This window comes from Meles meles, chromosome 11, assembly GCF_922984935.1.
Source record: "Meles meles chromosome 11, mMelMel3.1 paternal haplotype, whole genome shotgun sequence".
NCBI classification, from domain to species: domain Eukaryota; kingdom Metazoa; phylum Chordata; class Mammalia; order Carnivora; family Mustelidae; genus Meles; species Meles meles.
In genome coordinates this window covers 53,963,799-53,988,380 of record NC_060076.1, presented here as the reverse complement: position 1 = coordinate 53,988,380, position 24,582 = coordinate 53,963,799, and the positions used below count along the sequence as shown (strand labels likewise).

Here is a 24,582-nt window from a genome sequence, read left to right as displayed (position 1 = left end):
ATACATCTGAGAAACTTTAACTCCCGCTTAAACACTTCATGAGTCTTTTTCATATTTAGGTGATAGCAATAAGTTAGTCTTACTGTTTTTTCTGTTTGTCCAGTATATACTGTTGTTTGCCCTAGATGAGTGTGTAAATACACAGTTAAGTGTATAACATGAAAAATGTAGAGCTTATAGTCATGTTAATTAGCCCATACATTTGCTGTCAGTGTCCTTAGCAACTAGAACATACATATATATTGTTTCTGAGTGTTTATATATGGTCTTTTTCATTATAGCCATTTGTATCTGTGTTCTAATGCAGCAGTTCTCAGACGTGCTGGTTTCAGCCTTCCTTTATACTAAAATTGAGGACTCCAGACAGCTTTTGATTATGTGGGCTATAGCTATCGGTGTTTACCATATTAGAAGTTGAAACTAAGAAATATTTCAGATATAGACTACTCCCATTACATGTTAACATTAATAATTTGGGGGGGGGAAAATAACTGTTTTTCAGAACAGTATGAGACGAATGACATTGTTCTGAATTTTCCATTCAGTCTGAAGTAGTAAAACATATCATGTAGCTGTTAGAATACTGGTCTTTGGAGAGTATAGGAGCTGAAAAGGGCAAATGACATTTTATCACAAAGATCCTTTTGACTTCAGGAACCAAACTTTGAGAACTGTTGCTCTAAAGGATAAAGACACATTCAGAGTTCTTGGTTTCTACATGTATCAACCACTGAGATTTTACCTCAAGGTGGAAACTGTTCAGTTTATTGGGTGAGCCAGGCTTTATGAAATACTTGTTGTAGTCACAGACTATTTTCTGTCATTTTTAGATTTTTGTGGCATAATGAAATATCATCTTTTTTGCCCCTTCAGAACTATCATTGAATGGTCAGAGTCCCATGACAGAGGCTATGGAAAATTTCAGACTGCCAGAATGGAAGATTTCACCTTCAATGATCTGTTTATTAAACTGGGTTTTCCTTACTTATATTGTCACCAGGGAGACTGTGAACATGTTATTGTCATCACTGACATAAGGTAAGTGGCAGCACTCAGAACATGATGTCGTTTGCTGTTTTCCTTTTCTTGATTTCACAGTATAAAAGCACAGGCAGTTGGAGTTGGTTTATGTTTGTTTTTAAGATTTTACTTATTTATTTGATAGAAAGACAGCGAGAGAGGAAGTGGGAGAGGGAGAAGCAGGCTTCCTACTGAGTAGGGAGCCCGATGTGGGGCTTGATCCCAGGACCCCGGGATCATGAATGAACTATGCCGAAGGCAGACGCTGAATGACTGAGCCGCCCAGGCTCCCCTGGTTTTGCTTTTGTTTTTGTTAAGATTTTATTTATTTGACAGAGAAAGATCACAAGTAGGCAGAGAGACAGGCTGAGAAAGGTGGTGAAGCAGGCTTCCTGCCAAGCAGAGAGCCCGATGTGGGGCTTGATCCCATGACCCTGAGAGCATGACCTGAGCTGAAGGCAGAGGCTAAACCCACTGACCCACCCAGGCACCCCCCTGATTTTTTTTTAATTTTTATTTTTTAGTTTATTTTTATTTTTATTTTTGGCACCTCTGGTTTTTTCTTTTTTCTTTTTTTTTAAAGATTTTATTTATTTATTTGACAGAGAGAGATAACAAGTAGGCAGAGAGGCAAGCAGAGAGAGAGAGGAGGAAGCAGGCTCCCTGCCAAGCAGAGAGCCCGATGCGGTACTCGATCCCAGGACCCTGGGATCATGACCTGAGCCGAAGGCAGAGGCTTAAACCACTGAGCCACCCAGGCGCCCCGGCACCTCTGTTTTTAATAAGAGAAATAAAAGTAGTCACTGCAGCTTGGCTTGGGACCAGCAAAATCATGTTTGCTTTCCATGGACTGACCAACTCTCCATCCATTTGTATCCTGTCTTTATTTTGGGAATATCTATAATAGAAATACTTAAATTGAGTTGTCAGAAATCTGTAAATAAGTGTCTCCATGTGTGTATCCGGCGGACAGTAGCCTTCCACTTCGTGTAGCACTTTGTATCTCCTGTTGCACCTTTGCTTAGCAAACTTGGAACTGTGGATCTAGGTTTCTTGTCTCTTTGCCAGAATTTTGTGGAGATCAAAGGAACTGGGGGGAAGAGAAGAATAATTCTAATATTTGACTAATGTGAAGTTTTAATGTTTTCATCAAGTATAAAGTGAGAAGGACTAGTTTTTTAAAAAGATTTTATTTATCTGACAGACAGAGATCACAAGTAGGCAGAGAGGGAGAAGCAGGCTCCCCACTGAGCAGAGCCCAATGCGGGCCTCGATCCCAGGACCCTGAGATCATGACCTGAGCTGAGGCAGAGGCTTAACCCACTGAGCCACCCAGGTGCCCAGGACTAGTTTTTTATAATTAAAGATTTTATTTATTTATTTATTTGAGGGAGAGTGAGAGAGAGTATGAAAGGGGAGAAGGTCAGAGGGAGAAGCAGACTCCCTGCGGAGCTGGGAGCCCAATGCGGGATTCCATCTGGGGACTTCAGGATTGACACCTGAGCCAAAGGCAGTTGCTCAACCAACTGAGCTACCCAGGCGCCCGAGAGGACTAGTTTAAAATAAGATTTTGTTACAATTTTGTAATGCTTGTGTTGTGTCTTTCTCATGAATAAGGCCATTCGTTTCCTTATTTAGGAAATCTGTAAAGGATCAGTATATAGAAATAAGCCCTGCTCTGTCCCTGCTTTAATTCTGAGAGACCATTTCTGAGGTTTTTTTTGTGTGTGTGTGTGGAGCAGTGATACACCCATATTTTTTATTACACCAGTAATAGGAACTGATGCCTTTACAAAGTCCCTACCTCCACATTTCTTGGATTTTAGTGACCAGTTTCCAAAATTTACCTGTCATGCACTCATTCTCAGGAAGGTCCCTGAGGAAGTACTTCACACTTTCCTTTAGTAAACCTTGAAATAGAAAAACTGGAGTGCAGGGGCGCCTGGGTGGCTCAGTCAGTTAAGCATCTGCCTTCGGCTCAGCTCATGATCCCAGGGTCCTGGCATCGAGTCCCACATTGGGCTGCCTGCTTCTCTGTCTGCTGCTGCCCTTGCTCATGCTCTCTCTTTCTCTGACAAAATCTTAAAGCAAAAAAAACATGAAGGCAAAGCAGAACAGATAATGCAGGGAAAGGAGACTCCCAGCATAATGGCCGTCTAGCCAGTTCGTCCCAAGACTAGAGTACAGCGGAGAACTCGGGAAGGGTGTCTAGGACTGCCAGGCCTCCCGCTTGTGCATTAACACACTGGACAGCGTGGTTCTTACTCTGTCGGGGAGTACAGAACTAAATTAGCAACAGGTATGTGCAACCTAAGCAGATGCGAACCTGAGAGAAGTAGCTAGCTGGCAGCTTCTGGTTCGCAGCTAGAAAACGTGTATTACACGATAAAGCGAAACTGTAAGTTGTGGAGTTTAGGTGTAAGTAGTAGTATTAATTTGGCATCATGTAAACATTGAATATTTAACCAGTTATTTTGGTTCTGTAGGGGAATGTTGAGGAGATAAATTCTAAAGAAACAGTTAAATGTACAAAATAGCCCTTAGGGGAAGGAGATTTGCTGAAGCAAAGGGCCAGGGGGCCAGGAGAGCTCATAAACTCCAGTTTTGTAGGACTAAAAATTACACACATTTCTTTGATAATGTGTTAGACTTTACATAAGCTGTTTCGCCTCCTCTTCCACTGAAGCGGATGTGCCTGAGAATTAGCCTAAGATGGAAGACAACCCACTTTTCTGTTATTTTAGTTTAACATTTTACTGTACAGCAGTGTCATCCTTAAATTCAAGACAACATGGGAAACAATTCATGCTTATTTAAGATTTTATTTATTTGACAGACACAGCAAGAGAGGGAACACAAGCAGGGGGAGTGGGAGAGGGAGAAGCAGGCTCCTCGCAGAGCAGGGAGCCTGCTGCAGGGCTCAATCCCAGGACCCCGGGATCATGACCCAAGCCAAAGGCAGAGGCTTAACGACTGAGCCACCCAGGTACCCCAAAATTCACGCTCATTAAACATTTGCAGCGTGGGATGTTTCTAAGGAATTTTTAGTTTTAGTTTCTAAAAAAATTTTTTTAGTTTCACTTTTTTTTTTTAAAGATTTTATTCATTTGGCAGAGAGAGAGATCACAAATAGGCAGAGAGACGGGCAGAAAGAGGGGGAAGCAGGCTCCCTGCTGAGCAGAGAGCCCGATGCGGGGCTCAATCCCAGGACCCTGGGATCATGACCTGAGCCGAAGGCAGAGGCTTAACCCACTGAGCCACCCAGGCGCCCTAGTTTCACTTTTTAAAAGATTTTATTTTTAAGCAGTCTCTACACCCAGTATGGGGGTTGAACCCACAACCCCCGAGACCAAGAGTTACATTCTATATCACTGGAGTCAGGCGGGCGCCCTTTAAAGAATTTTTAGATGTAATTTGGACTACAAATCATTTTTCAAAAAGATTTTATTTGAAAGAGAGGGCACATAAGCAGTGGGGAGGGGCAGAGGCAGAGGGAGAAGCAGGCTCCCTGCTTGAGCCCAACACAGGGCTTGATTCCAGGACCCTTGGATCATGACCTGAGCTGGAGGCAGAAGTTTAACTCCCTGAGCCACTCAGGGGCCCCTGGACTACAAGTCATTTTTGTCTTGTAGGTGGATTTAATCATTCAATGCCATCCCATAGTCTGATAGTTGGTAAACTCTTACAAGTTTACTAATCTTCTTCTTCTTCTTCTCCTTTTAAGATTTTATTTATTTATTTGACAGAGAGATCACAAGTAGGCAGGGAGCAGAGAGCCTGGTGCGGGGCTCGATTCCAGGACCCGGAGATCATGACCTGAGCCGAAGGCAGAGGCTCAACTCACTGAGCCACCCAGGCACCTTACCAATCATCTTCTGATACGAAGTTGATATATTGCTACCCTTTCTTACTAAAAGACAAAAACTAAAAATCATTTTTAAATGGTCAGGGACCTTTAGAATACTCTGGTGCAGTCCCCTTCATTTTCTGGATGACGCATGTAAGGTCCACTATGGTTAAGGCATTTACTCACACCCGGTCAGCTGATCCATGGCACGGTAGAGACTGATTTCGTTAGTAATTCACAAATTCTGACACCTAAAGCTAAAGTCTTCTGTCAGTTCACATTATACCAGGAGTCTGATTTCGATTTTAATAAAGAGGATAGCAAACAAGAGCCGCATTACACATGACCAACTAGATAAAATAGTGCTCCGACGGTTTCCCAGGAAGGCGGGGAGTGTTGAGTGAAGCAGGGGCTCTCTGACGGCGTGCGTTCAAGATCTGCTGCACACAGACTGCCCTGTTGGAGGGTCACAGAGCACATGACCTGTTCGGGAAGTTTCACCTGAAAGAAAACATTGTTTAATCCCAAATGATCTTCAGGAGAGTGTTTTCGTAGAACAAAGTTTGGTCGGACCTAGTGTAACAAATAATTTTATACCTGAGTCTTTCAGAAGAAAAAAAATTGAAAAATATACCTACTAGGTTCTTAATGTTGAGGTACAGATCTGTTTCTTCATCAATAATAATTTTCATTTTTTAAACAATTTGCATTTTAATATATTCATTTACTTCTCATGTACAAAAGGCTCGCACATTGTGATGACTGCTTGGACAGGACACTTTATCCCCTTCTTACCAAGAAGCATTGGCTGTGGACCAGAAAATGTTTTGTTTGTAAAATGTACACAGCCAGGTAAGTGATACCTATTTCTTTCTTCAAGAATTACTGGTTTTCAGTAGTCAAGTACTTTCCATTTTTGGTATTTCGGTGTTTTCTATTTTAAATTTGAATCTGAGAACTTACACTTTGGGGGTATAAATAAAAGAAATGGTTTTATCTAGTACATAAGTGCTGCAAATTACTAGGTTACATTTAAACAGTAAGGAAATGCATTCTGTGTAGTGAAAGTTCAGAGCTGGCTCAGACTTTGGACCTTCAGGGAGCCATGTTGTCTTTCTCTCTGCAGTCTACAAAATCAGCTTCATCCACGGCTCTTCCTCCATGAAAAAACAATACAGCATTCAATATATAGGATGAGGTCAAAATATGGGTTCATGAAATTTTTACTTTATGTGGTACTTCACGTTTAGTTTGGTTTTTAACTATGGATCAGGGTCAAAAAATTCTGAGGACAAAAGAGTAACTGTGTATCAGATTTGGGGGTGGGGGTTCTTCCCACTTCGCCCCTCCCATGAGCTTTTCTAAATGATCAGTAGGAAAACATGATAAATCAGTTATCAAACTGGAAATCGGGGAATGTTAAAATAGACTATGAGATGCAGATTCAAACAGATTGCTGAAAAACAGTCTTTCGTCTTCCCATGACCAGTAGTAATGTCTCAGGCAAGAAAACATTGTATCAATTCAATGTTGCCCATATTCCCATTTGTATACACTCTGTAACATTTTATCCTGACTTCTAGGTAAAACACCTGGAGTTTTCAAATTTGCCAGGACTAATTTACCAGTTAAAAAGATAAGTTACATAAAATTCATCAGGTCTGTAGCATCTAATATATTCCATTTTTTCAAGATGGCCTGTTACATTTTAACAGTTACTTGGAGGATAGGTTAAGTCGTACCAGAAGTGTATACGGTGCTTTCACGTATGGATTTTTATTTTGCTGTACTTACCTTTAAGAAGTCTTTCAGAGAAACAGCTTTCTGCAGGGTTTCTGTTAGTTGCCCTTTCGTCTTGCAGAGTATTGGTAGTGATATGTCTGTATCTATATGTATACAAAATTGTAAAGGATTATGGTGTATGAAGATAGGATGACAAGGCAATAGTGGGAAGTTATGTTTCCACATCACTACAGGTCATAACGCATTAAAGCTTGAGAAAGTTGATTGTAATGGTGTCATCTTTTTTTTTTTCTTCTTAATTACAGATGGGTGACGAACAATGACAGTTTTGCACCAGAGGACCCATGTTTCTTTTGTGATGTTTGCTTTCGGATGCTCCACTATGATTCAGAAGGCAACAAACTAGGAGAATTCCTTGCTTATCCTTACGTTGATCCTGGAACCTTTAACTAATAACAAAAAGTGTACCTGTGAAGTAACTGTCCTCTTGGATGGTTACTTTATTTCCAGAACATGCCACTGAAGAACAGGAAAATATTCAGCTACTTACCCACATCCCTTGCAAAAGTTCACATCACAGGTTTTTTTTTGTTTTTGTTTTTTTTTTAAATCACAGGTTTTCTTATAAAGTAACTTCTGTTTAGAGATACATTATTTTAGTGTTCATTTCAAAATAGGGTTTTTATTTGGTGTGTTTGCCCATTTTTAAAGTGTGTTTATTTTACTTAGTTGTAGGAGTGCTTTATATTTTTTTGAATACAAATCCTTTCAGATTCAGGGATTCTGATTTTTGGCCATTCTGTGGCTTGCCTATTCATTCTGTGTCCAGAGTACTTTTTGCTAATCTGTAGTTAGAAAAATTCAGTTAACCAAATCATACATCAAGTGGTGAAGGTGTTTTGGAAACTCTTTGGAAAAAAAATTCTTTGAAGAATGTGAGAGTTGTATCTTGTGCCATGAGGCTTCCAAGGTAAAGATCCTCCAAATATGTGATAAAAATGAGGGGGAAGAATAAAAGTAGATTTAACAAATACAGTATTAAGAGTAGCACTTCTGTAATCTGATCTCACAGTGGGCTCTTTCATAATACTAAGTTTTTGTTGGTAGAAGCTAGCAGGCAGACTAATCATTTTAATGAGACTCACTGCGTGAATAATGAATAAGAAAATATTTCAGTATATATTCAGACCTTCACAAAAGTCACATTTCAATTGAAGATTCATTTCTGGAGAACTTCTTCAGTTTAATATTATGATTAAGAAAATAGATTTTGGGGGGCGCCTGGGTGGCTTAGTGGGTTAAAGCCTCTGCCTTTTGCTCAGGTCATGATCCCAGGGTCCTGGGATCAAGCCCCGCATCGGGCTCTCTGCTTGGCAGGGAGCCTGCTTCCTCCTCTCTCTCTCTCTGCCTGTCTCTCTCCCTACTTGTGATCTCTGTCAAATAAATAAATAAAAAATCTAAAAAAAAAAAAAAAAAAAAAAAAAAGGAAAATAGATTTTGGGGCACCTGGCTGGCTCAGTCGGTAGAGCATGCAAGTCTTGAGCTCAGGGTTTTAAATTTGAGCCTCACACTGGGTGTTGAGATTACTTAAAAATAAAATCTTTAAAAAATATATAGATTTTATGTAATATGATCACTGGGACATGGGAAGTCAGGATCCTGTGGATTGCCAGCTCTGGTTCACTCATTCTTGCGCAATAAAAATACCCAGTATTCTGTATGCAAAAACAAAAAAGTTTTTCTGGTCCAACTCTTCCAAATTCGCCCCCTCACCCTGACAACGCTGTGTATTCGCTTCTCATTCTGGGCAAAGGACACCTGAGATGAATTCCAGGATCTAGATCATCACAGAAAATCATGTTTTCCCAAAGTCTTTTTTGGTGGAAAATTTAGTTTTGAGACATTTAAGAATGCTATAAAATAGTTCCTTTTAAATGTGTTATTATTTAAATTCCACTTTCTCTCTCCTAGGTTATTTAAATTCAACTGAGTTCCACATTCCCTGGATGGCTAAGAACAGACACTTACCATCTAAATCAAAAACTGATGAAGCCTTTAAGCCTGTATGTTAAAAGACAGTGAGATGTTTTATGACTTAAATACTGCATATCCAATTAAGTTGGTGTGCAGAGGACAAGCACCCATTTCTGGTATGTGTAGTGATGGTCTTATTCACTGATCCAGTAAACAGACTAGAGGATCAGTAAAGAGAAGAGGTGCCTCCCATGGCTGGCTTATATTACTGTCTGAATTTTTACTTTCATGTTTCCGATGATGCTAAATTTTAAAATTAAACAGATTAAAAATTCTGTTAGAAAACCATGTTTACCCAATTCCTGTAAGTTCCACAGGTAAAAAAGAATTTGAAAGATTTTTCTTAATTTAGAGAGCCAGTGAGCGTGAAGTTCGTAGAAGGGCAGTGAGAGAGAATCCCAAGCAGACTCTGATCCCAACACAGTGCAATCCCAGGACCCTGGGATCATCACTTGAGCCAAAATCAAGAGTTGTACAGTCAAGTTACAGAACCATCCAGGCACCCTTGCTTCCTTTTTTTTTTTTTTTAAAGATTTTATTCATCCACCTGACAGAGAGAAATCACAAGCAGGCAGAGAGGCAAGCAGAGAGAGAGGCAGGGAAGCAGGCTCCCCACTGAGCGGAGAACCTGATGTGGGGCTCGATCCCAGGACCCTGAGATCATGACCCGAGCCGAAGGCAGAGGCTTAACCCACTGAGCCACCCAGGCGCCCCGCTTCGTTTTTAAACTGTATTCCTTGTAGGTCTTGCATTAGTATGCAAGGGTCTGTTTATCCTTCTTTCTCTCCAAATTATTTAAATTCTAGTTAGTTAATATATAGTGTAATATATTTCAGGTGTTTACTTTTATCCATTTCCATTTTGTATTCTCAAAACCACAAATTCCAAAATGTGCACTGTATTGTCCTAACAGAAGCATTAGTCCGTGTGTGGTCAGTTCTTTTTAGTGGACAAAGAAGAAAGACAGCTAAAATGCTACCGCTAGTGAAATTCTGTTTTTTTTTTTTTAATTTAAAGATTTTGTCAGCATACACAAGCAAGGGGAGTGGCAGGGAGAGGGAGAACCAGGCTCCCCACTGAGCAGGGAGCCCGATGTGGGACATGATTCCTGGACCCTGGGATCATGATCTGAGCTGAAGGCAGATGCTTAACTGAGTCACCCAGGTGCCCCTTATTTTATCATTTACTAAGAATCTCATCCTGCTGGTTCTTGAGGGTAACTTTTCCACCAGTTAGAAAGGCTCAGATGTCTTTATGTTATCATTTTCCCTTGTGAAATCTAGAGTTAGAAAGACTAACTTAGTCTCTCCCAGAATTTGCCCATGTATTATGTTTATCAGGTACAGGTCGAAAGACCTTCCAAGTTTGAAACAAGCCTTAAAAGAGTATTTGAATTAGGGACTCTAGCTGTATTTCAGTATTAAACAGGACCTAAATTATATATGTCATTTTATCTAATGAAGAAAAGCAAATATGAAAATATGGTAATGAACTTATTAATCAGCATCCTCTGTAGTTAGAAATGAGATTTTTTTTTAAAGATTTTATTCATTTATTATCATGATAGAGATCACAAGTAGGCAGAGAGGCAGGCTGAGGCAGAGGGAGAGGGAGAAGTAGGCTCCCTGCTGAGCAGAGAGCCCGATGCAGGGCTCGATCCCAGGACCCTGGGATCATGACCTGAGCAAAAGGCAGAGGCTTAACCCACTGAGCCACCCAGGCACCCCTAGAAATGAGATTTTGGTATGATGGATGAACATGCACAAAAGCACTGTTTATCTTTAAATATTATTTTTTAGCCTTTGTTATCCTTAAGGATAATTTTACCTTCTCCTAATCAAATCATAATGTCTTTCAATCTTTAAGGTTATAGAGTACCATAGCACACATATGAAAACATTTCTCCCTATATAGCAGCTTCATTTCTTAAGGTTTGTAATTATGGGTTTGCTGTTTCTGATAGATCATCCTTTCTCTGACCAATGAGACAAAATAAGGTGTTAGTAAAGCCCTCACAGAGCCTTGTAAAAGCCTTTGCTCTTATATCGGATTAGCTGGCTGACGTCATCTTGACCTGACATCTTCAATCAGGTAAGTGTGTGCTGATACACTATAATCAACGTATCAGCAAAAACTGGGTAAAAAAGATCATCCTAGTTGAAAGCACAGGATGTATTAGCAGAAGGTTTAATTGAGATCGTCAAGTTGTTTATCCATTCAGTTTCTCCAGTTGAGATGACACCTCTAAATGTCTCCAGAGCAGCTAAGCAAGCTTCCAACAACTCATTCTGCAGGGCCTGCATAACCTCCTCTTTTGAATGTTAGCCAGTGGTTTCAGTAGCACAAAATAGGCGGTTTATATATGCCCCCCAAAGAGAGGAAGACATTTTTTTCTCTCTTGCTATTTCATTTAAATTATCTTAGAGAATTGTTCAGCAGTGAAGTTTTGACCAAATGCTTCTAAAAGTTTTTAGTATTTAGGACTTTATAAGAGTTCGGAGAGTAGTAGTTACCTGCGAATTAGCTTATGACCGATAGAAAATGGAAGGCCAGTTATATTTTCATACTACAGTAATCAACTGTTCTGAGCACAGCCAGCCCAAACAAACCATACATAAATTATCACAATGCTGGCATATGTATCTCCTGAAGCTGAATATTATGTAGTTTCTCAGTAAACTATACTGATCTGTTGGGTCACAGAATAAAAGGGTGAACAAAAAATAACATTTTTGGGGCACGTGGGTGGCTCAGTGGGTTAAAGCCTCTGCCTTCGGCTCAGGTCACAATCCCAGACTCCTGGGATTGAGCCCCGCAATGGGCTCTCTGCTCAGTGGGGAACCTGCTTCCTCCTCTCTCTCTCTGCCTACTGTGATCTCTGTCTGTCAAATAAATATATAAACTCTTTAAAAAATGATAATAATAACATTTTTAGTTTAGTTACCTATCTCCCCAGCCAACACAATCTCTATACCAAGTTAACCAAGAAATTACTCCCTTGGAAGCAAATCCAGAATTCCAAAAACACTTTTGTAAATAGCAAAGAATTAATTTACTAGTAGAGTTTGATAGAAAAATCCTTTAATCAAAACAAGTTTACAATGTTGACACTTATGGCTTAACTAGAATAAATCTGTCCAAATTTAAATTGTATTAAGGACCAGCTATAATGTAATATCAATAGTTCCCTCAAAATAGTAGGTCCTAGTTCCATTGTAAGACCTCCCCAAAAGCAGAACTCCAATTATTGAAATAATTCAAAATTTTCATTTATAGATGAAAACCATTATCTGAGAGGTCAAAACATACAATGCATGTCACATGCAAACACTGATACTAATTAAGCCTTTTCTCTGTATTCATAGTTTCAAAACACGAGAAGTGTCCTTTAGCTACTGAAAACCACCAACTGACCTAATCAAAATATCTTAGAAATGCTATCTGTTAAGTTACCCTTAAATTTTATTAACCTTGGTTTACCCTGATTTAGTCCATATACATGAATATATGAACTATCAAAGTACTCCTTTATCTAACTGCCTCGGAGCAACATATTTCTACTCCTTACAAGTCTGTCACCAGGATCTCTAAATAATCATCCCCTTCTGATATAACCATGTTCTTCAAATAGGTTAGTTTTCTTATATAGCATTTACTTCTACTATTTACTGCATAAGAATCATGGAATTTTTTTTCCCAATTAAAAAAATACTTAGTGACTTCCTTAATGAGTGTGACTTTTTTTTAAAAATTCAGAAACACGAGACAGTTCTCAAAAATAAACTTTTATCATTTAGTTTTTAGTTTCAGCTACTAGTGCCTGTAAAGGATCTTAGATGGTTGAACCCTAAAGCCAGATTCATTCCTAAACATACCTCTTTTGCTTTCTGTAGTAAAGTCCTGTGACTTCACTCAATTCCCAGCCATAATACTAAATAACCTTCAAAAGTTAACATGAGTTTTGTACCTTGTAGAATTGTCAGTTGGGTATCTAGTTGTCATACAAAAAGGCATACAGACCACAAAATTGTTACAAAGCAGCAGGATAATGTAGCACAACGTAGACTGGGAGATTAAAATTAACTTTTGATAAAAGGAGTGAGTACTTGTATAGAAGTAACATTTTATCTACCATAAAAATGCATAACTTCTACAAAACCCACAAACAGTGAAAAGACAGTCTGGTAAATCCAAGGTTTGTAAAAACTATGCACAAAACCCACGGTATTTGAGAAAAAAGGAAAGGTTTATACAAGTAGCAGTTTTAAAAATGTAACTTTTTTCTACTATCAATTACACATTAACATACACACACTAATTGAAATTATGCTACAACCAAATGTCTGGAAAAGCAGTTTAACATTTCCTAAATGGATTTTCCCTCACATTTACTGAATAATGTAGCTGTTAATACTGCACAAGTACAATTAGCAATAATGTTTAATTACTTTTAAACAAATATAAAGGGATTTTCTCCCTCAAAACAAGTTTTCAACATCAAAACCTATGCTTATAAAAATTTAAAACTTTCAGCAGTCTAAATATTTCAAATGAAAACCATTACAAACTTCCCAAATGTTCTTTATATTCCAGGTATATCAACCTAATTATCCAGTGTAGAATCCTTCAGAGATATTTCAGTCTCTCTCTCTTCACTGGATGACCTAAAGGAAGGAAAGAAAGGTGTGTTAACTGGGATTAGGGACTTTACTCCTTCATGGGGGTCAGAAAACAAATCCATGCATTATGTTTTTATTTTTTAAAAATAACTTGGATTATCACCAAATTATTTTTTAAAACAATCTTTTTGTTCAAAATTCTATTTTACCATGTTAATATTCAGATCAAGCAAATTAACTCAGGGTAGCCTGAGTTAGGCCCAGGCCCTTTCCATCATTTCCAACTTTAAAATGAATTCTCTTTAAAAAAACCATGGAAATTATATCTGTAATACCAATATATTAAAAACTTTAATAAAGAGAGGGGCAATATAGACACGATTTTCCTGAATTTCAGGATTAGAAGGGATGCTTGATTCTAAGTCCTTCAAATGTGTAGCAGAAAAACCCAAGACTTGGATAACTATACTCCAGTAAGTAGTTATTTAGAAAACTATATTTCTGTAGTAGAAAATAGCCTGTGATCCTAGATTTCATTTTTGTATTACCGTCACAATGCAAGAAAGTATGAATGTAAGTCACTCTTAAAGCTGTATCAGTGACAAAGTCCAAAGAAGAACAGTTACTTTAAACTGGATTCCTACTATCTAGCTCTTTTCCCTTAAAATACAGACAAGTCAATTATAAATTATAAAGTTTTTGTTTCCGTTTTGATTTATATCTTGCTTCCTGAGTTCAGGAATTGAGTGATCAAAATATAATCCTATACAAATAACCTTGGAACAGCAATGCGATTTAAAAATTAAAAATATAAATGATCCACTAAAACATGTCCTCACTTTTTCTTACTGCTGGCTTCGTGGTTGTCTTTGCTTTCTTCACTGCTGTCTCCATTATGTTGTGGTTGATTACTGTCTTGAGCATCAGATCCTCCATTTAGAGTCTTTGAACCTTTAAAAAGGTTCCAATGGAAAAACTGTTAGAGCTTCTAATGCTTTAAGATGTCCTCTAAAGAGCCAAAATAAAAAATAAAAACATGGCCCTAAAGTTTCTAATACTTAATAACCTCATTTGAAATGACACTGTAATCTTTTGGATAGCTGAGGCACACTGATAAGACGGAGGGTTACTATATACAGATCTATGGTTACAAGAAAGGGGGTTTTTTAAAAGATTTTATTTAATTTTAGAGAGTATGTGTGCACAAGCCGGGGAGGGGGATGTGGGAGGGCCAGAGAGACAGAGGAGAAGACAGGATCTCAATCAGACACCGTGCTCTATCTCACAACCCTGAGACTGTGAACTGAGCCACCCAGGGGCCAGGGTGGGGATTTTTTTTTTTTTTTTTTTTAAAGATTTTATTGATTTGAGCCCCTGGGTGGCTTAGTTAAGCGTATGCCTTCCTGGCTCGGGTCATGATCCCAGGGTTCCGGGATCAAGTCCTACCATCAGGCTCCCTGCTTGGTGGGCAGCCTGCTTCTCCCTCTCCTTCTGCCTGCAGCTCCCCCTCGTGTTCTCTTTCTCTGTCAAATAAATGAATAAATAGACAAACAGAAGATTTATTTGAGAGAGAGCAAGCACTTGTGCACATAGGGAGAGGGAGAAGCAGAATCCCTGCTGAGCAGAGAGCCTGATTTGGGGCTGGATCCCAAGACCCTGAGATCATGACTTGAGCTGAAGGCAGAGGCTTAATCCACTGAGCTACACAGGTGCCTGGGGTGGGGGGAATTTTTAATCTATTAAATTATAAAAATGTGCATCAAAGTAAAATTTTATGTTCCCTTGTTATTTTACAACATGTCAAAAGTACTATTCATAATTAACATGATTTTGTGTCCTACTGAAGTAAATGAGAAGGGCATCTTATTTCTAAGAAATCTCTAAGGAGACCTACATCATCATTTCCTAACAAATAAAAATATCCAACTCCTAAGACATAACATGGAAGTGGGGAAACTGATAATGAATGATACTATGGTTCTATTTAAGAATCCATCACAAATACATCCTAACATATCTGTGGTTGAAACAGCGTATCTGGAATTTGCTTTATAAACCAGGGGAGGTAAAACAGGAATGACCTTGTACTGAGCACTGCAGGAGCTGGGCGATGGGGACACGGGAAGTTGCTTTCTTAACTACTATTGTGTGAAATAGAACAGCAACTGCTTGATTATACGATTTAAACAGAAATCCTTAACCTTAGCTTCTATTTTTCCAAGTGCTTTATGAAACCTTAAAGTATTAATGAAATTATATATCAAAGCCATTTTTTAAAAGCAATTCCAGCAAACAACTTACATCACATACCTGTTTGTTCCTTTTCTAGCTTTTTGTTTGGCCCTTTCTTCCCTTGATCTTTGGTTTTATTTGCTTCCTCATGCTGTCTTTGTTCGGCAAGAGATTTATTCAGCACTTGTGTGATCACAGAATCTCCTTCACCAACCAAAAACATATTCTTAAACTTGTTATACAACATTGTAGACTTTTCCATGATAACCTGACTAACTTTGAATCGCCGTATCTGAGAAAACAAAATATACACTCACAATTGTTTTCTTCACTGATTTTTAAAATGTTACTTCTTAATGAAGTGGTGATGAGGAAGTTTTAAAATCTGCATGACTCAGATCACTTACTTTTTTCAGTGTTGTAATCATCTCTGTGTGTTTCTGAGCTTGTTGCATTGTGACCTGAAGTGAAGCAAGTTCATCCAAGGCCTCAATACATCTGTTCACATCCTTCACGACAAAACAGTAATTTCATAACTGTTAATTACCACAACCTATATGATCTGTTCCTAAAGATCACTTTTAAAATCTCAAACAGGGCAATACAAAAGAACCAGTAATAGTCCCATTTCTCTTAAGTTTACAGACGTAAAACACGAGAAAATAAAATAGAGTACTATATTTTTAAATGAGGTATTAAAGACTTAAAGACTTACAAGATTATCAATTTTGAGTGAATTTTTAATTTCAGCATGTATCCTTTGAAGTCGAGAATCCATTGATGTTTCTATAAATTAAAATTTGAAACACAGTAAGTAGTTTTTCCAACACCAGTATTTCTGTATAAATCTAATAAGCAAAGCACAATGACAAGATCTGAATTTCTAAAAATGTTCTTCATAATCAGCCTCATTCACTAAGAAGTTATTTGCCATTTTAAGTATTTAGGAAAGCAGCATTCATCATTTGAAGAAAAAAAATCACCATCTAGCTACATAGGTTTGTAAGATAAGCAGTCTGTATCCAGTTAATAAATCTCTCCATTCCAATCCTTATACAGCTGTTTTACCTTCCACATGTGACCAAAAATAGAAACACTATCTGAAGCCATGAGATCTGTCAAAAAATGGGAAAACATCTAGCTTTTGGCAATGTTACAAAAATGTGACCGCTAGATAATAAACAATAAAACCGTAAGCCTGAGTCATTAGCAAGTACGCCTGATTATAATTAAAATATAATGTATACAGAATCCATTAGGGATCTGAAAGCACTTTTGTAGGATTTAAGAACATAAAATGCCAGATTTTAAAATCTATACGTGAAAAATTAAGTGTATAATTTCCTTTCTATGTATTATTTTACACATCTTAGAAAGTGAAACAACTAACCTCGCTTCTTCTCCACTTTCTTAACTTCTGGCTTCTTTCCTTCATCTTTATTCTGCCTATCAAATGTTAACACAAATATTTCAAAACATTGGAACTTTGTGACTGATTACCAAATGCCCACATCCCTTATGTAAAAGCTAAAAAATTTTTTTAAGATAGAAAGTCAATAACCTAGATCATAAGGAATTGACTATAATTAATGGGACTCTGGAATGCCACAGCATTAGTATTAATTACTAAAAATACATGCAAAAATTAACATGCTAAAATCTAATTTTTCAGTGGCATCACAAATAATTTTCACACTTGTCATGGTGAAATTTTTTTCCAACAGTAAATAGTGTTGTTTAAAGACCCAATTTCAGGGTCAGTGGACAAACAGACCATAGTGGGAAAAGAATGCCTATAAACATTTCATGAGTTCTACATCACAATTACTTTTAAATTAAAAGTAGCATGTCAAAAACAGACTAATTTTTCCCACATCTCCAAAAGGGTAGGTAATTGGAGGGGTTAAGTTCTAGGTTAAACAGACTGTTCGAAGATGATACTAAGGTATTAAAATGGGTTCTTTTTGGCCAATATTTCAAACTTAAAAGGACATTCACTGACACATACCATTTCACAAAAGAAAAGGTACCATTTTACTGCAAATCACAAAAATAACCATTTTAAAATGAATTCTTAATTTCTAGTACCTTGGCTTTGAGTTCGGGCCCTATTATAAACCAATTGAAATAGACAAGAACAAAACAATATCTAAAAATCAGGTTTTTTTTTTTAAAAAAACTTTATTTTAAAATTTTGGTTACAGTTTCATTTTTGTTTTCTTAACAAGTCTACTGTTTAATCTCTCAGGATTAAAAAAACAATTATTAAGATTCTAAAGAATTAAACAACAAAGGAATGTCAAGGGAAGGGCACAACTGCCCCATTCTCTGGGGTATCAGAGCTATTCCAGTTTAACACCTAGCTTCAAAACAAAATGAGTTTTTATATTTTCTAAATGAAATAATGTACAACCACCATCTTCTAACTTCCAAACACAAAGCTTCATCTTAAGCTTGGTAAAAAAAACTTAACAGGAATGATGGCCGACCTTAGTATGTAGTGTGTACCTTACAGGAATTTTTTTTTTTTTTTTAACAATCATAACACAGTAATAATGCCATTAATGAAGTCCTCAATTTAGAATCTGCAACATTCTTCCATCAAGGGGGGGGGAGGGGGAAATTCAGTCCAATGAGTCTGTCTCAAGATCTTCATCTCTTGTTTGCTCCACTTGTATTCTCTTTTCAGTAACTGGATTAATGCTTTGAGCCCAAAATGAGATATATTTTTTATTACTGTAGATTACATGTTGTTTGGCTGGGAATACAATACAATAAACTTTATTTTGCATAATGCATTTCACACAAGCTGCATCTGAAATGCTTTACAGAGCAAAACTGTCCAAGTACAAAGTTTTGTAATAACAGGAGAAGGAAAGAAAACACAAATATTAGAATTTGAGAAAGTTACATTCGGAGGACATTCAAAAAGAAACTGAAACACATAAAGATAACTTTGAGATAAGAAGGGTTGGGCTAGATTTACTAAGCAACGACTAATTTTATATCTTAATTTGGGGAGCACAATAAAGTTAAGCAACAAACAGTCCAACAACTTTTCAGTGAAAGGATAGAAAAGGATAGGTAACAAAAAATAATTTAATTTACAGAAATGGTCAAAAGTCTAACAGAATGGAGGGAGTAACATTTTTGAGCTTTAGATAATTTTTAAATTACTCCCCTCAAGCAGATGAAACTGCTTATATAATCATCCTCCAAACAACTAAGAAAGCAGATAGTCAAAACACTATACTTGTAGAGACTTTGGCTTACAAATGTATCTTATAAAGAAAAAGTACAAAATTACTTAACGAATTCACTACTTGTCATTAAGTTTGTCTTCATAACCTATAGCATGTTTTTAAAATCACCTCCATTAACAAAAAAACCAAGTTTAGTTAGAATAACGTAAGATGCTTCACAAAATGCTTTTCAAAGAAAGAATTCAGAAGTGACAGTCTCAAGATAACTAGGAAAACAAATGTAATAAGCACATGAAGTGTAATCATCACCAGTGCTATTTTCCTTCTAATAAAATTACTTTATAGAATAAAATTGAAAGGGAAAGAAATTCCCCATGGTCTGTATATACTGTCTCCAAGTATCAAAACTTAAATCAGCTTTGAACTTGATTTATATTACACACACTTAATGCAAACCCTGTCAGCCTTTAGATTTACTGGCCTTCCCGGGTTTCCAACTGCTGCTATTATTTTTGCTGGTCTTTTGGGAGTGGCCTGCTGGTGGTATGTGGCAAATAAGGGTATTTAATTCTTTTTCCACCAACATATTATCACCACTCTTTGTATATTTAATACTCAACAAGTGAACAGCAGAGGATGAGGACAGTTTCAGCAAAGCTACTAACAGCTTAAATCCTATCTGCACTCTCAGTTTAAATTAAAAATAATTCAGAGAGTGACTACCTCAGTGAATTTTATCCTCTTACTCAGCAAAGAATGAAGCCTAAAAAAAACATGATTATCATCATATACTGGAAGATTTTTTTCTAACACCTGGGGAAAGTCACTTCTCTAAAAGGCTTCATACGGTCTGGAAAACGAGATTCTATCATTTAAAAATTTCATGCTAGCTTAAAAAGGAAACCAAAATTTAGAATAAAAAAATACTTACTGCTCAGTTTCCATCTGTTCTTCTTGCTTGCGTTTTCTATCTGCTGCTTCTTTCTCATGCTGGCCTTTCAGCATATTCCTTCTATGAGGATTCTGAAAGTTCCTTCCACCTTTTCTCTTCTGTTTTGAAAATCAGGATGAATTTAGTTAACTATCAAGTCAGTGACTAGTGCTTCTGGGATTACAATCTTGGGAGGAAAAAGGCAACTCATTTTCTGAAGGGTCATGATCTCGGGGTCCTGGGATCGAGCCCCGCTTCGGGCTCTCTGCTCAGCGGGGAGCCTGCTTCCCCCTCTCTCTCTGCCTGCCTCTCTGCCTACTTGTGATCTCCGTCAAATAAGTAAATAAAATCTTTAAAAAAAAAAAAAAAAGACTTAAAAAAAAAATCTCAATTACACAGTTGCTATCTAAACTGAACTTGGCCTTGATGACTAGGGGAATAAAAATATGTCAGGCTATTTGCTGCTATACAATGGTTCTCTATACTGTGGTTCTGACCTGTTTGTTTACTGACAAGTACATTGCTTATGCTATCCAATTAAAAATTTTTGGCCTCTAAAGAAAGTATTAAGAATAAGAAAAAAACCCAAAGATACAGGACCTGAGTCTGTAGATCTCCAAGGCTATAAACAATACTGTTTTTCTATGCAAAAAGATGTATAGCTTTAATCAAATCCCTGAACAACAGTGGCATTCAAATAAAGTATCACTGATACACTAAATAGGCCCGAAGAGTGCTAAGGATTTCATTGTAGTAAATAATAAAACTGTACAAATGCATCTCTATTACATCTGTCTTCACTGGTCACAGTCCATTTGGCTTAATTTCTACTTTTCTAAATAGGTGGGTTACTGGAAGTTTGTTATATAACATTTGATTTGCACATTATAACTATGAAAAGGTGACACAAATTTAGAATGTACAATAAACTAAAGTTTCGAACATGCTAGTTCAAACTTACAAAGAAAGACAAATTCAGTTTTCATCACACTCATACTCTGAGATACCGAAAGCTTACTAGGTAAGAAAGAACTACATAGGCAACTAAAAAGAGAACAAATATTTTATTTGATAAACTGTACCTTTTCACTTTCTTGATCATCTCCTTCCTCTTCAGAATCAGAGGTTGATGTAACCCCTGTTTTAGCTAAATTTTTTCTTTTGGATTCAACTTCTTTCTTCCCTTCCTTTTTGTCTGGCTCTTTTCTTGGCTTATCTTCTTCCTTCTGGCCATCTTCATCCTTTTTAAGCTGCTTTTTAGGTTGTTTTTCTTCTTGCCCCTTTTTCTTACTTTTGTCTTCTTCACTTACCCTATTTTGGAGAATACAGCAAAAAAAAAAAGATTTTTTTTTTAGGTAACATTATGGGCTGTCTTTTAACCATACTCTCCCAACCAAATAAGTATTTTGGAGAAGAAAATTTAACATATCTTCCAGTTAAATATAATGTCTTTACCATCCCATCATAAAAGGAAAAGAACATCCTTTTCTTATAAATTAGAAAATACAAAAATTACAGTGGAATTAGGGTAATAGAAGAGTAATTTTTCCCTTTGTTTTCCAAGTTTTTTGTAATGTTCTTTATTTAATGAAAAAATTACCTAGTATGATCATATGTGCCAAGATAATTCTTCACTGTGGGGATACAGCAATAAGTGAAGATGGGTGTGACACCTGGATCTTATATTCTACATAACTGTCAAGAATAACATGTTTAAAAAGTACACACATTGGGAAAAATACAATTGCAGAAGTGAACTGCTTATGATCAAATATGATCACTTTAGAATTCAAAGAAATACTCTGTAAGGAAAAAGACTCCCAACTTATGCATACAGTGGTAAAATATATGGCAATTATGCGTAATATATAACATAAATAAGCATAATATATAACATAAATAAGCATAATATATAACAAAATATGTAATATATATGTAATTAAACATAATATATAACTGAATTCACTAGCACTAAGCATTCCCATTACCAGTGGGTTTATAGACATCACTAAGTGAAAATTAACAAAATTGCTCAGTAAGCCTAATGTTACTATTGGATGACCTTTATGCTAACTAGTACAGCAGAAATAAATACAAGTATTTTTGGTACGATGACAGGCTCCAAGAGAATCAAATGATGCCAATATTAACCATAATAATTACTTTTATGGTATATACATCCAACTAAAGCCATCCCATTAAAAAAAATACAACTTGAGGCTTGAACAAGCTGTTTAAAAATTCATCTTTTTACCAGTCTAGGAATTTCACTGAGATTTTCAAAAACTATACAATTATATCAATGGAGCTGAGAGGTGTAAGAGACATCAGATCATTAGTCCAACCCATTCAATTTGATGAAGGATAAAATGATGGTGTGAAGGTCAAAGAATTAGCCCACCCATTATCTCAGTTCCAAATCCAGTGACAGCCTACCAGACAACTGCTTCTTGAACCCTTAAAAGATTATTAAATTGGAAGAAAAAAATTCACTCTTTAATCTCTTTGGAAATTTGTCACATAACCATCATTGGCTATGCTTATTTTCAAATGTCACATGGGTTTCCTCATTAATTTCTAATCGACAGAAGAAAAGGCATGCATATACAATCATTTAAACTTTGTCCAATATTTTCACAGATGTATTTGGATAATTTCATGGAAATGGGAATACCTAGTCAAATAGAGAAAGGATTTTCATGGCTCTTAAGACATACTGACCAATTCCTTGCTCAAAATATCCCCTCAATGGAAGGAAGCAGATATTAAAAATCCAAATACCCTCTGAACTAGCAAATATGCTTCCAGCAGTGTATTCTAGCCAACATATTTGCACGTGTACAGAATAGATGACAAAGCTTTTAAAAGGATGTATCCATACTTGAGATGGTTGTTAAGAATTATACATACAATGGACTACCATGCAGCTGTTTTTTTTTTTAGTTATTAAACATAGATTAAGAAGTGTACAATACTTCTTATCCTGTAAGAGATGGGAATAGTGGTTCAAGGGTTTTTGAACAATACCAAAAAGATTGCCAAAGACTTAACTATCCTAGCTTGCTACAAACAAGTACTTTCTCATTGGTCCTCCCATACCACCTTTAATGAAAAACAGACTTCTCCCATAGTGACAATTTCCCTTTTTAATAGGTGAAGGCACAGTACGAAACTATTAGTAAACAGTTAAAAATATGTTAACATAAGCAACAACTAATGCAAATACAACTCCAAATATCTCAGTGGAGATATACCAAATATTTCTTTCTTTTTTTTTTTAAGTATTTTATTTATTTATTTGACAGAGAGAGAGGTCACAAGTAGGCGGAGAGGCAGGCAGAGAGAGAGGGAGAAACAGGCTCCCCGCTGAGCAGAGAGCCTGATGCGGGGCTCGATCCCAGGACCCTGAGATCATGACCTGAGCCAAAGGCAGACGCTTAAACCACTGAGCCACCCAGGCGCCCCAGTATACCAAATATTTCTTACTTTACATGAGGATTATGAGATGGCTTCAGCTTTTCGGGCTCTATTCCACTATCCTGTTATTTCAGGACTCACTGCAAAAAAGCTATCACTAACATCCTGTGCTCATGGTGGAGAGCAAAAACTTCAAAAAGGGCTTATATAGTATAGCCCTTCACCCTCAGAGTTTGTGTTCAGGTACACAGCTGAGAACAGACACAGCCAATGCCCAACCTAAATAGAACATGAATGAGAAATCTCATAACATACCACTGTTTTGAGGCTGTCCATACACTGCCATCACAAAAAACTCATGGATACAGAAATTTATGTAAAAATTTAAAACATGGCACTGACTTTAGGGCTGAGAAATGGAAAATCCTAATATAGTTTTATATAATGGGTAAAACTGTACCTGTGATAATGTGAAAAAAAATTCAGTGGCTTTGGGTAAAAAGACTTCAAGATAGAATGGTAGCATCTTGAGTGGGTTGTTATCAGGATAAATTTAATAGGGCACCTCAAAAAGAAACAAGTTTAAAAAATAGCAAAATGACAAAAGGAAAACATAAAAATTCCATGCATTTCAGGGTTGAAAGTCCCCTCAATCTTATAAAAAATTTTCAAGTTCAGAAAAAGGGGTCAAATATCCATCAAAGATCTAAACTGCCAGCCTTTCCTTAGGAATTCAAATTGGGCTACCTTGGTCCTTCAGATTAACAATTTCTAGGGAAGAGACCAAGGGATTCTCAGGAAAACCTTTAAACTCAGAGTGTAAATTAGGTATATAATAAGATAAGCATGTCTGGGTGGGGGAGTGGGGGAAAAAACAAATTAAAAACAAGTCTGAGAAAATCCTAGGGAAAGACCATTGGGCATGAAGCTAACTAAAACACACCCACATGCTATCAAGTATTATTACCAAAAGCAACACAGCCTCCAAGAGAAATTAATGGAGATCAAAAAAGTAATCTTGGGTCTCCAACACCCTATAGCCTAAAAGCAGACACAATACCACTCAGGTGATGAGGATAATAACTTCCAGTGACCTTACAGATACAACTAAGGAAGATATGGAAAAGTAGACAACTGTCACAGCATTAGCTAAAAGCCATGGAGAGAAACAGTTTTTAGCAAGACAGAATCAGGAAAACTGGGGCCTAATCAAGGGAACCTTCCTTATACATAAAATATGGAGATCACACAATATTTTCCAGTACTCTAGATTTCTTAGGGAACAATGACTGCTGTATGGCTCTTAATATTCCCCTTTCCAAATAGGAGCACTTATTTATCATGGCTCCTTACCCCAGATCTAAGTGCATGATAAAGGGGAGAGGGGAGCAGATAACTTGTATTTTCAGTTCCTAAGTCTCCAGATCGAGGCCTTACAGCAATCACAAAATCCTGATTCCATGATTAGATTAGGCAGGGAATGAGTGAGATCTATTTTTTTCTTAAATCTTTTTGAGAAGATTTTTTTTGAGATGG

At 36.9% G+C, this 24,582-nt stretch overlaps 2 protein-coding genes across 7 annotated transcripts in view; one reads left to right on the top strand and one right to left on the bottom strand.

Moving 5' to 3' along the window:
- SNAPC3 (small nuclear RNA activating complex polypeptide 3) overlaps positions 1-7,641 on the top strand; it is a 41,045-nt gene extending 33,404 nt beyond the window's left edge. Inside the window, exons 7-10 of one of the 2 annotated variants that reach the window (XM_046021698.1) lie at positions 655-771; positions 874-1,038; positions 5,612-5,719; positions 6,916-7,641. In XM_046021698.1, the coding sequence (XP_045877654.1) occupies positions 655-771; positions 874-1,038; positions 5,612-5,719; positions 6,916-7,063 (538 nt within the window). In that variant the 3' untranslated portion in view covers positions 7,064-7,641. The remainder of the gene's footprint in view (positions 1-654; positions 772-873; positions 1,039-5,611; positions 5,720-6,915) is intronic. The other variant, XM_046021699.1, reaches the window with a different exon arrangement.
- Positions 7,642-11,708: 4,067 nt separating this feature from the next.
- The window catches only part of PSIP1 (PC4 and SFRS1 interacting protein 1), a 43,466-nt gene continuing 30,592 nt past the window's right edge, over positions 11,709-24,582 (bottom strand). Inside the window, exons 9-16 of one of the 5 annotated variants that reach the window (XM_046022846.1) lie at positions 20,712-20,940; positions 19,630-19,748; positions 16,886-16,941; positions 16,211-16,281; positions 15,903-16,004; positions 15,574-15,787; positions 14,103-14,214; positions 11,709-13,308 (exon numbers count right to left, since the gene is read on the bottom strand). In XM_046022846.1, coding sequence (XP_045878802.1) covers positions 13,248-13,308; positions 14,103-14,214; positions 15,574-15,787; positions 15,903-16,004; positions 16,211-16,281; positions 16,886-16,941; positions 19,630-19,748; positions 20,712-20,940 — 964 coding nt within the window. In that variant the 3' untranslated portion in view covers positions 11,709-13,247. Of the gene's footprint in view, positions 13,309-14,102; positions 14,215-15,573; positions 15,788-15,898; positions 16,005-16,210; positions 16,282-16,885; positions 16,942-16,984; positions 18,334-19,629; positions 19,749-20,711; positions 20,941-24,582 lie in introns of those variants that run through there. The other 4 variants (XM_046022847.1, XM_046022849.1, XM_046022848.1 and 1 more) reach the window with 4 other exon arrangements.